Source organism: Orcinus orca, chromosome 1, assembly GCF_937001465.1.
Source record: "Orcinus orca chromosome 1, mOrcOrc1.1, whole genome shotgun sequence".
Taxonomy (NCBI): Eukaryota; Metazoa; Chordata; class Mammalia; order Artiodactyla; family Delphinidae; genus Orcinus; species Orcinus orca.
This window is the reverse complement of record NC_064559.1, coordinates 162,156,673-162,172,799: the sequence shown is the minus strand read 5'-3', so window position 1 is coordinate 162,172,799 and position 16,127 is coordinate 162,156,673. Positions and strand designations below refer to the sequence as shown.

The 16,127-nt window shown below is 42.4% G+C and overlaps 1 protein-coding gene across 14 annotated transcripts in view; it reads left to right on the top strand.

Moving 5' to 3' along the window:
* The window catches only part of FGGY (FGGY carbohydrate kinase domain containing), a 450,202-nt gene that overhangs the window by 400,980 nt on the left and 33,095 nt on the right, over positions 1 to 16,127 (top strand). For 7 of the 14 annotated variants that reach the window (XM_033435396.2, XM_033435394.2, XM_033435390.2 and 4 more), the window contains 2 exons: positions 6,600 to 6,661; positions 11,789 to 12,018. In XM_033435396.2, the coding sequence (XP_033291287.1) occupies positions 6,600 to 6,661; positions 11,789 to 11,870 (144 nt within the window). In that variant the 3' untranslated portion in view covers positions 11,871 to 12,018. Of the gene's footprint in view, positions 1 to 6,599; positions 6,662 to 11,788; positions 12,019 to 16,127 lie in introns of those variants that run through there. The other 7 variants (XR_004485339.2, XM_049697009.1, XM_033435388.2 and 4 more) reach the window with 1 other exon arrangement.

Sequence of the window (16,127 nt, the reverse complement as noted above, 5' to 3'; positions counted from 1 at the left end):
GTTAGATGATCTCCCATCGCCTCTGTCGTGAAAGTCATCACCCTTTCATTCAGCACTCAGCAAACATTAACCAAGCAGCTGTTAAGTGCTAGGACCATGTTAGGCGTGAGACCCTCAGTAACATGGTTCCTGCCTTCAGGGAGTTGACAGTATAGGTCCCACCAGGCCAGGTCCTGGTTGTTCTTCCCTGTAGACCGTGACTCTGGACATGGCCAAGCTTGCAGTGAGTGCCCTTTGGTGCCTTGGTCTAGACTGCCTGCCAGCCTTCCCAAAGTCTTAAGGCCATTGTTCCCCTCCCACTGGGTGGGAGAGAAGGTATCAGATCGCCTGCTCCCCAAATTGCCAACATTCCTGTGTCTGCCACTCGTGGAATCCCCATCTTCTCCACGGGTGAAGAGCTCCTTTCTTTCTTGAACCTAACTTCCCTGGGTACCTCACCCAGTGTAGCCTAGAGCCCTTTGGTGGCTCCCAAGCCAGGCCGTTAACACGTGAGAACTGGGAGTTCCCTGTGCCCACACAGGCCTGGTGTCTGCCCGTGCTGCTCCCAGGGAAGTGGTGAGCAGCGTGTGCGGACTGGTATCTCGGCCTTGACACGGCAGCAAAGGGTCAAACCCCATGAATGCAGTCTTTCATGGCCTTGGTACAGGGCTCCTATTTTTTCCTGCAGAAACTCTTACACTTGCTTTCAGAAGTGACAATCAAATGTGAACTTTCATGGTTTATTTATAGCTCGGCCTTATAGAGAGAAAGAAAAGAAGTGATTAAAAGGCGATTTTACCAAATATTTTGTTTTTAAAAGCTTTCATTGTGTGGGCAAAAAGGAAAGAGAACAGTCCCTGTCTTCGTTGTGCTGTCTAGACTCCCAAAGAGCGTAGTGTACTACAAATCCAGATTGTCCGACTCCTGCCTGCTGACAAAAAGTATGAAGTTTGAGGCCAACTTCAAATAAACCCTTTGAACAGAAATATATTGTGGGGGGTGACTATATTTAGCACATGTCAGCATTTCCATAATAAATTCATATTGTTGTGCTATGGTAATTTCCAGATTTACTGCAGCCAGTGGGTTCATGAGGTTTCAGTTTTATGTTAATTATTTGGAGAAATGGGAAAACTCAGCAGTGCTATTTCTGATGACAGCACTGATTCTCTGGGCATTCTCCATATTGTGTCAAATACCCTTAGTGAGCCCTGTGTCCCAGGAGAGAGGAGAGTGAGCACAAGTCATTCTGACTGCCTGTAGAAGCATAATTTTTTTAAATATAAATTTATTTATTTTATTTATTTTATTTTTGGCTGCATCAGGGCTTCATTGCTATGCATGGGCTTTCTCTAGTTGTGGCGAGGGGGGGCTGCTCTTTGTTGCTGTGCGCGGGCTTCTCATTGCAGTGGCTTCTCTTGTTGCGGAGCACGGGCTCTAGGCGTTCAGGCTTCAGTAGTTGTGGCTCGCGGGCTCTAGAGCACAGGCTCAGTAGTTGTGGCGCACGGGCTTAGTTGCTCTGTGACACGTGGGATCTTCCCGGACCAGGGCTTGAACTCGTGTCCCCTGCATTGGCAGGCGGATTCTTAACCACTGCACCACCAGGGAAGCCCATAACTTTTTTTTAGAGTGCAGTACAGTTTTATTTTCCTTCAAATGATCAAATCCCTATATGCCGCTATATAAAGTTTAGAAGACAGAAAAAACAAGTTAACAATAGAAAAAGCTATCACCCGTGCTCTTGAACCTGTTAATATTTTAATATATTTTCTTCCATTGTTTATTATACATGTGTAACACAGTTTCTGAGATAGAATTGAAAAACAACTGTTTTTTTTACTCTCACTGTCCCTTTACACTTGTGCAGTAGAGCTAGTTTCTCTCTGCCCTGATTAAAAATTCTGTTAGTTCCATTACTTTCTTAGATAAGTAGAAAGTCACTTAGATAATACAAGTTTTATAGTCCCTTTAAGTCATGAGACATAACCAAACTTCAAATATTAGAATACCAAGGAATATATAATAATCACCACTTATTTTATTTTATTTTTTTTTGCTGTATGCGGGCCTCTCACTGTTGTGGCCTCTCCCGTTGCGGAGCACAGGCTCCGGACGCGCAGGCTCAGCGGCCATGGCTCATGGGCCCAGCCGCTCCGCGGCATGTGGGATCTTCCTGGACCAGGACACGAACCCGTGTCCCCTGCATCGGCAGGCGGACTCTCAACCACTGCGCCACCAGGGAGGCCCCACCACTTCATTTTTTATCCAAAAATAAGGCAACTCCTAACTCCTCCAGCTGGGACTGTTGCAAATGTGAGGAGTTGGCTGTGATCAGATTCTTCTTTGTTCCTCATTCACTTTCTCTCCAGTATATATTAGCTTTTTTCTTGTTCTTCTGAGGTGGTTCGAAGGTGTAAGAGAAGAGAGCTCAGGGGTGTAGGAAAGTTCTTATCTTGATCAGCGTTGTCATAAATGGACTTCATGCTAAGGTTAATAGGTGTTTACAGCTAGGCTCCATTGTAGATTTTTTTTTGGAGACTTTCCACTTCTGGAAACCTCTCACTGTATCCTGTCCTTGTCCTTCTCTATTCTAGTAGATTGCTTGCTCTTTTAATTCCTTAAAAATCCAGTAGGGGACTTCCTTGGTGGCACAGTGGTTAAGAATCTGCCTGCCAATGCAGAGGACACGGGTTCGAGCCCTGGTCCGGGAAGATCCCACCTGCCGTGGAGCAGCTAAGCCCACGCGCCGCAACTACTGAGCCTGTGCTCTAGAGACCGCGAGCCACAACTACTGAGCCCATGTGCCACAACTACTGAAGCCCGTGTGCCTAGAGCCCGTGCTCCTCAACAAGAGAAGCCACCGCGATGAGAAGCCCGCACGCGCACTGCAACGAAGATTGGCCCCCGCTCACCGCAACTAGAGAAAGCCCGTGAGCAGCATCAAAGACCCAACACAGTCAAAAGTAAATAAATAAATTTATAAAAAAAAAAATCCAGTAGTTTGCCTCAAGCTTCTTTATGCAGGCTCCCTCTGCCTCATTAGGTGGCCATACTGGACAGGATCTGAGGCAACCCAGGAAGCCCTCTCACCTGTGGCGACCTCAGGCTCATGGGAAGCAGTCATGCCTTTTGGAGTCTGACACGTTCTGGCAGTGCTGGCTGATCCCAGGGCAACACTCCTTCACTGCTACACTGAAGCTGCCAGCCAGCGCTTCTGCTCCAGACAGGAGCCGCACTCAACCCACCGTGTCTCACACCCTCAGGGATACACAGCCAGATCCCTGTGGCGTCAGTGAGGCCATACTCTCACCTCTCCCCTAGAAGGCCTGATGCTCAGTCAACACACAGCTGTCTCCTAAAAAATCCATCTCTTTTTCTGACCTTCCACATGGATGAAAGGTTTGAGTTGATTTATGGGTCCTCAACTATGCTTTTTTTCAAATTCTTCAGGGTGGTCTGTTTCCAGCTCACTTTGGTATCTCATATCTGTCAACTTTAGATCTCAGACAAAACTTCCATTTCAGCATTCTTTCACGTGTACGGTCCTTAAGTTCATTTATCCCGTAGACTATTCGCTGAGTGCATACGATACACCAGATGCTGAGTTTGTCAGTAGAAACAATTATAACAGTTCCTGCCTTAAGAAGCAGGAGTCTAGTTGGGGCAGCTGATGTGCTAACAAAGAATTGTGGTGCCGTATCATAAATGCTGTGATAGATGGAAGCACAAGTTGCTTGGGGAGCAAGTAACTCATTCTAGGTGAGAGGCAGGTAGTGGGGATGAGTCAGGAAAAACCTACTGTGGAATCAACACCTGAGCTAAGTTTAATATTTAACTCTGTACTTTTTTTGAGAAACAAAATAACCTCTTTTTAAACCTTTGAAATGTCTATCACTGTTATTTCTCAATAATTTATTTTAAAAATAAGCAAAGGTAACGTGAAGAAAGGAAAGAAGAATTCCCTGCTATCTGCCCTGTGTCCACACATCTGTTACAGTGGGAAGGAAAGTGACATTTATGGAGCTCCTTCTCTAATACAGGTTTCCTGGATCCCACCCATGAAGGCAGTCCTGGAATGTCGGCTCCAGTCTGAAGCCTAAGCACAACCCGAGGAGTATGCCCCTAGGGAATTTTCAAGCTTCAGAGGAGGCAGGCAGGAGGAGGCGGGGTCCTCCCTAAAATAGGCAGAGCAGAGCACCGCTATGAAGGAAGAAGCAATCCCAAAACAAGAGAACCAGTGGCAAAGTTGGCGATGGGGATGGCTGAGACCATCTCAGCAAGACATGGGGCTTACTTTAAGGGAATCAGAACTTAATTTATGAAGGAAAATGTTATGACATATGTTGGGGTGAGCAGAGCTCTTAAAATATTCTTGTTAAGTGGAACGGCAGTGACCACACTAAGATGTTTTTGCTGTTTTGCAGAATGGCCCCAGTCTGACCTTCGTTGGTTCTTATCCTTTCACCTTGATTCCCTTTTCAATAATTTTTTATAATTTTTTAAATCTCCTCCTGAATAAGGCTACCATTTCTTCCTGCTGTCAGTGTGCTTGCTAATCTCAGCATCTCTGATCTCCCAGACAGCACTTTTAAATCCACTGGGGGCTAGGAAACCAGATAACTAGTTCAGAATGTCCATGGCGTCCTTGGGGAAGAGTTGGTAGGACATCCTGGCCAGATTGGAAATATGTGTAAGTGATTAGCAGATGAAAAAGTATCAAGTTTCTTAATCCTTGAATAACTATTGAAAAGAAGTTTATCTGCTTCTAGCATAGTATTTGTCACACTCTATTTTGATCACAGTAAATGTCTTTTCCATTCTGTGGTGAGCTCTTTGATGAAAGGACCCATTCATTCTTCATCTCTGTATTCCATATATATTGGATGCTGTGCTTGGCACGTAGAAGGGGCTCAATACATTTTATGAATATTCTAGGTACTGAGATTAAGCAGCAAATAGACAAAGCTCCCAGACTGTGTAGCTTACATTTTGGTTATAACAAGGAATGGAGAGGGAGAGAAGGAACACATAAACCAATAAGTACACGGATTGTCAAAAAGGAATTAGTGATAAATAATAAATATATTATTTATATAATTAAATATATATGTATGTGTGTGTGTGTGTGTATACATAAATAAATCATAAGTAAGGCGGTAAGGATGGGCAAGACTTGGATACATTTTGAAGGTACCCAGGGCCTTTCACATTCTGTGTGGTAGTCAGCTCTTTACATTTCTTTCCTCCTCTGCTCGTGTGTGAGTTTCTCCAGGGCAAAGAGTATATCTTATGCAAATCTGTATCCCTAGCACAGTGTCTGTACATATTGAGTAATTAATATAGAGAGAGAGTAAGAAGTTGTACATATGTGACCTCAGAATGCCTACATCCTTTACAATAAGAGTTCAATAGCTGTTCCTAAGACAGGACCTATTCTGAGAGGAGCTTTGTCATGCTGTTGCTTGCAATCTCCCCAGGTAAGTCTTTGGAATCCAAAGTTTGGGTTTACTCCATTCCCCCTAACTTTCCCATAAACTTAATAGCATTGGGAGACTACCCGAGGAAACTTGACCTCTCCGTTCATATAATGGAGCCAACACAATCTATGGTTGATCTTGTTGCTGTTCACTCTGACTGTGTCCACCAAGACACTGCAACTTGCTGACTGCCCACTAACCACATTGTAAAGACAAGAAAGTCCTGAGGTCAAGTCCATTAGACTCAGCCCAGAGGTCTCACATCTATATAGGCACAGTTGAAGAGACTACTGGAAAAAAGAACTAAAAGTGAAATGAAGAGGTCTTAAACATTCTGTCTTAAAGTACAGGTGCAGAGTGGCTTCTGTTCAGTTACTGCTGTTGTGAGTTAAGCAAACAACGTGCTCAGTGGCTGATTATGTTGCCTTCTCAAGCCCTTGTGTCCAGGTAATGCAAGGGGGAAATAATTCCTTCCCACCACACCCTGCAAGCCATAATAAAAGTGCTTTGCCTTCCAGGTTGTTTATGCCCTGGAGGTCTCAACAGGCAACAATTTATTAAGCCCAGGCTGTGTGGTCCTAGATGTAACCTTTAATGTTCATTGGATTTTAATCTTATCACCAGAGAAAGTAAGTTGAAAAAAAAAAAATGGACTCACCAAATCTCTTAAGGGAACTAAATTCTAATTAGAATGTTCTTGCTGGGACTTACCTGGTGGCTCAGTGGTTAAGAATCCACCTGCCAACGCAGGGGACACGGGTTCAAGCCCTAGTCCGGGATGATCCCACATGCCGCGGAGCAACTAAGCCCGTGTGCCACAACTACTGAGCCTGCACTCTAGAGCCTGCAAGCCACAACTCCTGAGTCGGCGTGCCACAACTAGTGAAGCCCGTGCACCTAGAGCCCGTGCTTCACAGCAAAGGGAAGCCACCGCAATGAGAAGCCCGCGCATCGCAAGGAAGAGTAGCCCCCCGCTCACCACAACTAGAGAAAGCCCACGCTCAGCAATGAAGACCCAACACATCCAAAAATAAATAAATAAATTTACTAAAAAAATTAAAAGAATGTTCTTGCCTGTGACAGGCCTCACATTGGTATTAACTTTCCAACTTAGTTCTGTGTGTTCTGTTTTCCATTTGACAGGAGGCAATGGCAAGAATGAGCAAAGTTGGGAAAGTTGTGTTTCCTAGACGTGAGGATAAAAGGTAAGTTTATATGTTTTCTATGCACAGTGCTGAGGAATGAGGACAACAGACACATGCAACTTTAGAGCCGGAATAAACCACAGGGGTCAGCAAGCCAGGCCTTTCATTTAATAGTTGATAAAACTAAGTCTCAGAGACGTAAAGTCACTTTCAGTTCCCCAAGATCACGGAGCTAGATAGGGCCAGACCTGGAGGTCAAATCCAAACTTTTGAACTCTCAAACCAATGTTTTTTTCCCTAGGTCATTAGCAGTAAATCTGGTCTCCTCTGTTCTAAAATGGGGATCTCTTATGTCTTCCACACGGTAGCATCTGTCTGTTCCTCCACCCTTTGCATCATGTGACTTTGAGGGCTACAGCATGACTTTTATTTTAAATTGAAGTATAGTTAATTTACAATATCCTATTAGTTTCAGGTATACAGCACAGTGATTTTATATATATATATATATATATATATTTATATATATATATATATAGAGAGAGAGAGAGAGAGAGAGGGAGAGATATTCTTCTTCGGATTCTCTTCCTTTATAGGTTATTATAAAATATTGAGTATAGTTCCCTATACTATACAGTACGTCAGCATAACTTTGATTAATGTTTTAACCCCAATTCACAAACACTAATTTATTGAGTGCCTGCTATCTTCAAGGCATTATGCTCTTTGGCATCTAGGCAGGATTTAGAAGGGAATAAGACAATCTTATTTATGCAGTAGATCATTTCGAGCCAAAGGGATAGGTTATATAATAGAAGTATTACCAGGTGACAAAGTAACCCAAAACAGAAAAGAATTTGACCCTGTAGGAGTGAGGCAAAGCTTTTGAGAGGACGTTAAGTCTAGCTGACTTTAAATGCTTAGAAGAAGTTGTCAGGCCAAAACCAAAAAGCACTTTGTCAGTAGAGGAATAACACAGGCAAAGTTATAAAGGTGGCAACAGCATCGTATATTCAGGAAACTATCAACAACTCATAATTCTGAAATGCAAAGTATGAGATGGGAGATGGCAGGGAGTGAAATTGGGTGTTGGGGGGAACAGAGTGGGTCCTCTCATAGTGAGCTTTGAGGCCGTGCTAAGGACCTCAGATTTCATCCTACTGGTGAAATGGAGATACTGAACTTTAGGCAGTGGTGGGACCTGGTCAGATGCAGATATTAGAAAAATCCTTTTAGAGGATGCGTTAGAGGGCCTAAGGGTAGGAAAGACCAGATGAAAAGTTTTTCAACAATCCAGCTGAGAGAGGAAAAGGACCTATCTTGAGTCACTGGTAGTGAGTTTAGAGATGAAGGAACAATTGTGCAAGTGGCTTTTATCATTTTAGGAAAGTATTTGAGGTTAAGACATAAAAGCAAATTCTACCTTATACAATGGACAGGCAAAGGTGCTGATCCCACCAAAGCATGATCGACATTTAACGGAGTGGAAACGTCCACGGAAAAAGCCATCCAGTATCTTTTTATTTCCTTAAGGCAAGTCTCCAAATGGAGTTGGGCTGTTAATCCTCTGAATATAAACCCCTCTCTAAATACCAGGATGAGTGGAGCAGGCCCTTACGTGGGGGAGCTCAATGCAGAACATGGAGAGAACTGAGTTCCCCATGGCAGTGGGAGCCCTGGCCTAGCAGCATCTCTCTTTTGTTGAAATTAGAAACAGATTATTCTTCTCCATCTCTTCACTGACCCTCTGAAGACTCTTGAGGGAAGTCTGTTTTTAACTTCTTTGAGTAGATTCCACATGTTCTTTTTTTTTTTTTTTTACATCTTTATTGGAGTATAATTGCTTTACAATGGTGTGTTAGTTTCTGCTTTATAACAAAGTGAATCAGTTATACATATACACATGTTCCCATATCTCTTCCCTCTTGCGTCTCCCTCCCTCCCACCCTCCCTATCCCACCCCTCTAGGTGGTCACAGAGCACCGAGCTGATCTCCCTGTGCTATGCGGCTGCTTCACACCAGCTATCTACTTTACTTTTGGTAGTGTATATATGTCCATGCCACTCTCTCGCTTTGTCACAGCTTACGTTCTTTTGAAAAGAATCCTTGGCGGCTTGCTGTCAGCCGCTGTGAGAGAGGCGCACACGATGCTCTAGCACCATCTGCAGGCGGCCTGAAGATTTGAAAGTGGAAAGAGCCAGTTTCCTTCTGAGCTACACTCAACATCTCCTTGACTCAAATCACGTTCTTGTCTGTATAGAACACTTACTTAGGTCTGTGCCACACAGACCTAAGAATGGAAGGAAACATTTATATATCATATATCTAATAAAAGATTAATATCCATATACAGAGAACCCCTAAAACTCAATAACCAAAAGGCCAACGACCTAAATCAAAAATGGGCAAAGGACTTGAATAGACATTTCTCCAAAAATGATATACAGATGGTCAATAAGCACATGAAAAGATGCTCAACACCACTAATCAGTAGGGCAATACAAATCAACACTACAATGAGATACCAATTTATACCCATTAGTATGGCTACTGTCAAAAAAACAGAAAATAACAAGTGTTGACAACGATGTGGAAAAATTGGATCCCTTGCACACTGTTGGTGGGATGTAAAATGGTGCAGCCACTGTGGAAAATAGTATGGTGGTACCTCAAAAGTGTAAGATAGAATTACCATATAACCCAGAAATTCCACTTCTGGGTATGTGCCCAGAAGAACTGAAATCATGGTCTCAAAGAGATATTTATGCACCCATGTTCATAGCAGCATTATTCACAGTAGCTAAAACATGGAAGCAACCCAAGTGTCCATTGACAGATGAATGGATAAAGAAAAAGTGGTATATGCATACAACAGAATATTATTCAACCTTAAAAAGGAAGGGAATTCTGAAATACGCTACAACACGGATGAACCTTGAGGATATTATGTTAGCGAAAAGAGCCAGTCACAAAATGACAAATATTGTGTGATTCCCCTTATATGAGGTACCTGGCATAATCAAATTCATGGATACAGAAAATAGAATGTTGGTTGCCAGGGGCTAGGGAGAAGGGGAGAATGGAGAGTTATTATTTAATGGGTGGAGTTTTAGTTTTGCAAGGTGAAAAGAGTTCTATGGATGGATGGTGGTGACAGCTGCACAATAATATGAATGTACTTAATGCCACTGAACTGTATACTTAAAAGTGGCTAAAATGGTAAATTTCATGTTATGTATATTTTACCACAGTTTTAAAAATTGGAAAATAAAAAGCACAGAGAAAGAAGCACCTTGGACCTCAGCTTCCCATGTATAAAAAAGGAAAAATATAGTCTCTCCATCTTTTGACATTTCAGGATAATAGAAGGATGTAAGAACAACATCAGCTCACATCGTGTAAGCACTTGACAGTCCGCATAATATTTCATGTTCATGTTTAAAATTCAGTCACTCTGTGACTTAGGTACTGTTATCATCCCTCTTACAGCAGGGAAACTGAGGCTCAGACCATTTAAAGAAGTTGCCCCAAATCACCTAGGCTTCTCTGCCTGGAAAGCCGATGCTTTTCCCACTGTACAAAGACTAAGGCCAATGAACAAAGTCGCTGCAAAGTTGTCAGTATTAACATTAGAAATCGTCAAGTGTATGAGAAAGAGTACTGACCCAAGCTTCCTTCTAGAAGTTTCCCAAAGTCAGAAAATCCATCTCATATAGTGAAAAAATTGCTTGACGTTAGATTGTCAGAGAGTAGCATTTGAAGAAGAAAATTGCTGTCCCCAAAATCATTCTATGATTAATAAATTTGGAGGCTCATAGAGTGGGTTTTAGTATAATCTATATATAGTGAGATTGATGGTAATTTTGGAATGTTAATTTTTTAAGTAGTAACCATAACTAGCATTGATATCACTTGCTGTGAGTCAGGCACTGTTCTAAGTTCTTCTCAAATACTACCTCATTTAGTTCACATAACAGTTCACATTACCTCTATTGAGGTAGGTCTTGTAATTTTTCTCATTTACAAATAGAGACATTTAGGAACAAAGAGATTAAGTAAAATATCCATGGTCACACAGCTAGTAATGGGGCCAAGCTGAGATTCAAACCCAGGCCTCAGAGTCCACCTCTTAACCCTGTGTGTGGCCCCATCACGGCTCTTAAGTTACTAGAATTCTTAAGGTAGAAATGCCGGGCAGGGGTGTTCCTATTAATCTGTTTAGCTCTGCATGTTACAGGTAGAAGTCCCTGTGTGCATTCAGGGTTACTCTTACACTCTCTCTCTCCCCCAGTTCCCAAGCTCGCACCAATGCTCCTTCATGAGGACTTCTTTTCAGAGAACCCCAGAACCTACCAAGACATGCTAGACAGGGTTCATCAACCCCTTACCTCACGTCAGCTCCTCCCAGCCAAGAGGAATAAGGGCCAAGCTTCCATCTCCAAGTATAATTTGTCTTAGCTACTATTGTCCTTTTCAAGATTGTGATGCCAAGGTAGCTTCAGCTGCTCTGTCTTCTAACTCACGGCCAACACCAGTTCTAACAGGTCTTATCTGAAGACTCAGCTGGATAGTACGGGAGAAAAGGGTCCTCTGTGGGATGCCCAGAAGGCAGGGCACAGCTCCAGGAAAGGTGTTAGTCACATTCTCATGGGGTTTTACTCCCAGATAAAGGAGTCTGCAAAGGAAATGTAGGTGTGGAATGTGCAACGGGTGATTAAAATGTTCAGTCGCATCCCTGGTCAGGCTGTGACATTAAACCAGTCGCTAAACTGGTCAGGGGTGGCGGGGTTGGGTAATCATATATGAAATACTTATTGAAGCTGGGAATGTGAAAGGTCCTGTGTCAAGCCTGGCACTTCCACTGTGTTATAGTGGAGGCTTTGAAGTCAGATAGCCCTGAGTTTGAATTCCAGCTCTGCCGAGTTTTAGCAATACTATTTTAGATTTGCCTCTTTGAGCAAATCTCAACTCTAAAACCTTTACCTCTAAAATGGAGATGTAGGTTCACCCATGGAGGTTAAAGATAGTGAGTGTGAAACATGTGACTCAGGATGCTGTCAGCATCCAAAAAATGGGAAGTGTCTGCAAAACTGTAACAGATAACACTTCTGTTCTTCTAAATGTCAGGGGAAGCAGCATAACAGTCTTGCTTGAGATCATCCAACATATTTATTTTTCTCCTGCAGATATTATGACAAGAAATATCAAGTATTCCTAAAGCTGGTTGAACACCAGAAGGAGTATGCATCCATCATGAAAGGGGACTGAACTGAGCTTGCACGGGCGGATGCCAGGTTTCATGTCATTGCATCAGGGGCCTCTGTCATTTCACCTTATATTTAAGACCCTTAGGTATCATTTCATCATTTCTGTATTTTCTTTTTAATAAAGAAAACTGAGACATGTGCAACCAGAACTAGAGTCTTCCATTTCACAATACCACCGTTATTTACTTGGTAGTTTCCACAGGCACCATCATGGAGACAGAAACTTCACCAAGAGTCATAGGATCTCCTATGGGACTAGAACTTGGGGATCATTCAGTCCAGGAAAAACTGTCCTTGGTAACTGATTCAATGTCAGCCACTAAAGACTTAACTTCAGGTAGGGCATCTAATGTTTATTCTATAGGTGGCTAAAAACTTACTAACTTTTTATTTGGAAATAATTTCAAACTTACAGAAAAACTGCAAGAATAGGAATAATACAGGGAACACCCATGTACCTAACTTTTACCTTTGAATGGTTATCCTGTCTGCTTTCTCATTTATATGTTCTCTCTCTATATGCGTGTGTGTGTGTATATATATATATATATATATATATATATATATATATATATTTGTATACCTATGAATACATATATACACACAAATTTTTATGAATCACTTGAGAGTAAATTTCAGTAGACTTAATATTTATATAGCACTTTTATTTAATCTATTCATATTCAAGTTTTGTCAATAATTCAATAACATCTATTATGGCATTTTTCTCTCCTGAGTAGGATCCAGTTTAGACTCAGATACTGCACTTAACTGCAGAATAGTCATCTTGCAATTATTTTTCTTTTATAACATCTTTATTGGGGTATAATTGCTGTACAATGGTGTGTTCATTGCTGCTGTACAACAAAGTGAATCAGCTATACATATACATATATCCCCATATCTCCTCCCTCTTGCGTCTCCCTCCCACCCTCCCTATCCCACCCCTCTAGGTGGTCACAAAGCACCGAGCTGATCTCCCTGTGCCATGCGGCTGCTTCCCAGTAGCTATCTATTTTACATTTGGTAGTGTATATATGTCCACGCCACTCTCTCACTTCGTCCCAGCTTACCCTTCCCCCTCCCCGTGTCCTCAAGTCCATTCTCTAGGTCTGCGTCTTTATTCCTGTCCTGCCCCTAGGTTCTTCAGAACCATTTTTTTTTTTTAGATTCCATATGTATGTGTTAACATACGGTATTTGTTTTTCTCTTTCTGACTTACTTCACTCTGTATGACAGACTCTAGGTCCATCCACCTCACTACAAATAACTCAATTTCATTTCTTTTTAGGGATGAGTAATATTCCATTGTATATATGTGCCACATCTTCTTTGTCCATTCATCTGTTGATGGACACTTAGGTTGCTTCCATGTCCTGGCTATTGTAAATAGAGCTGCAATGAACATTTTGGTACATGACTCTTTTTGAATTATGGTTTTCTCAGGGTATATGCCCAGTAGTGGGATTGCTGGGCCATATGATAGTTCTATTTTTAATTTTTTAAGGAACCTCCATACTGTTCTCCAGGAGGAAATTTTGATGAGTAACAGGATATATGCATGGTCTTAAAATGTCTCCTCACAGATTGTTTATCAGTTACAAGAAGAAAAAGAAAGTTAACCATACAGGGAAGAAATAGGACAGCATCTTGATTGGGTGATCAAAATTAACTTCAGATGGGTAAATAGACATCATGGGCCTCCAGATGTGACAGCCTGAAAAGGACATAACATCATTCTGGCTGGGAATGCATAGCCTCGATCTAATCATAAGGAAACATAAGACAAAACCCAAATTGGGCAGCATTCTGTTTTTTAATGGACTATACTCTTTAAAAATATCTCTGTCATAAAGACAAAAGTGTATGGAAAAGAAACATGGCGGCTAAAAGCTTTTGATACAGACAAGTATTTGAAAACACAACTACAGTTACCTTAGTTGATACCATAACACACACATACAAACACAAACATACACACATGTACATACACACACACACATACCATTTTGGACCCAAGAGTAACTGCTAGTTTTGATTCTAGAGCTGTCATCATTCAGATGAGTTTGAATAGAGAACATATGGAACTTCATAAGTCATAAGTTCCATAAGTCATATGGAACATAAGTCAGCAGGTAGAGAAGAAAAAGCCACTACAGCTCAGTCTTCAAACCTCTTTTGGAGTACTTATTCTGTGCCAGCTATTGTGCTATGCGCTGGAGTACAGGGGTAAAGAAAACATGGTCCCTGCCTTCAGGGAGCTCCCAGTCTAAAGAGAAACAGAGACAAGTAACTTGATCACAGTACACTGGAAGAGGTGCCACATTAACAGACGGCACCTGCCGCTATAGAGCACATCCAACAGCAAGAAAAGGAGGAAGCAGTGGAAGGTTAACAGATTGGATGGAAAGCATTATGATGTAATGGCTGTGAGCCCTGGCTTGGGATTCTAGGCCTGGCTCCACCTCTGACTTGATGTGTGACTTGGAGAAAGGTCCTCAATCTTCCTAAACTTCAGATTTTGAATGAGGATATTCACAGTACCTACTTTACCAGATCACAATGAGGATTAAGTGAAATAATACCTGTAACGCACCTAGCTCAACTGTCTGGATCATGCCTGTCTTTTTGCAGGACCTGGCATGTAGGAGATGCTCAGAACACTAACAATAAAAATTTTGAGTAGAATGACCACACCCAGTTGCAAAGGCCAGCTCTGTAATAACACTCTACAGTATCCAAAGGATATAGAGATGTTGGGCAGGGACTAGAGTGTGAAGGTAGGTGTGGCTGTCTAATCCAGCAGGCTCTGGCAGCAGGAAGAAGCCCAGTTCATTCACCTAGACCCCAGCCAGAACTTGAGCTATGGGTGAGAAGGATTGAGGAGTCAGACTCAGCACCTCAGAGGAGAAGTCAGGTATAGCAGGACCTAAGGCAAGATGTCAGGACCACAGTCAGACAGACAGGCTTAAGCTGCTAATACTGATCAGCTCTGACTTAGAAACCAGGTCAGGCCTGGGCCCACTCAAGCAAAGCAGCGGTGAATGCAGAAGTTGTGCCTGGCTAGGAACACAGAGGTGGGAGAGTGAATAATTAGCAACTACTTGCCAAGTTCTTCCTGTATGTTCTCTGCAATTCTTACCATAGCATAACTTATGGTAACATTAACTCCATGTTCCAGTTAAGAAAGCTTAAGACTCAGAAAACATAAACAGCTCGCCCAGAATCCCTCAGGTGGCAGTGGAGACAGGATTCGAATCCAGATCTGTCGCTTTGGGTGTTACCGTCTTGTAACAGCTGCAGAGGAATCCAGCCCCACAGCCTGCTCTTTAGTTAGAGTACTCGTGCCGTGGGTGAACAGCGGGGCTGCTGGTCCTTCTCTCAGGCAACTCCTATCCAAACCAACCCTGGCTTCCCACTGCTTTATAGAGAAAGGGAAACACACACAGGTGAGGCAAGGAGAAATCCTCTGGCATCTTAACAGTGAGAAGCACTGCTAGAAGGGCTGAAAAACCTTGGGCAAGATACTCAACCTCTAGGCCTCAGTCTCCCCCCTCTGTCAATGGTATAATCCTGCTACCTACCGCCTAATGTTGGTCATAAGGGTTCAGTGAAGAAACTCTATAAAGGCCCAAGCACAGTGCTATGTGGATGATAGACACTCTACAAATACTGTTTCCACAGTGTTCTCTAGTGTCACCTGGCCAGATGGTTAATCCCTAAGAAAATAATTCTGGTTCCTACTATAAAGCCAGTGTTTTAGGAAAATGTAAATGTCTCTATGGATTTCTTTAACCATGTGTAGCTGGAGAATAAAAATTTTAATGACTCCAATACTCACCTTCTTGCACTGGGAAGGGGGGCTTTATTTAATGCACACATGTAAAGTATAAGTGTATTTAGCTTTTATGAATAAGAATTACAGTGTGGCCAGAGTGGTTTGTGGGATTTTTGTTTGGTTTGGTTGCCTACTAAAAGCTTTTCTTTCAAGTTGAAGCCAGCCTTGTTTCGCAAATCATTTTGCTAAGGAACACATTTTGGGTTTTTCATTTTGACCAAAAATACTTCCCATATGTGAAGAACATAAATGTGGCTTTCCAAAGAGCCTGAGAGAATAAAAGCTGGGAGAGGGAAGTGGAGAGGAAAAGACAAGGACAGCGGAATGGGTGACATGGTGCAGAGCGGCAGTAAATGACAGGACCCAATGCCAGAGTTTGCTGGAGTCCAAATGCAACAGCTAGAAGGGATACCCTCTCTC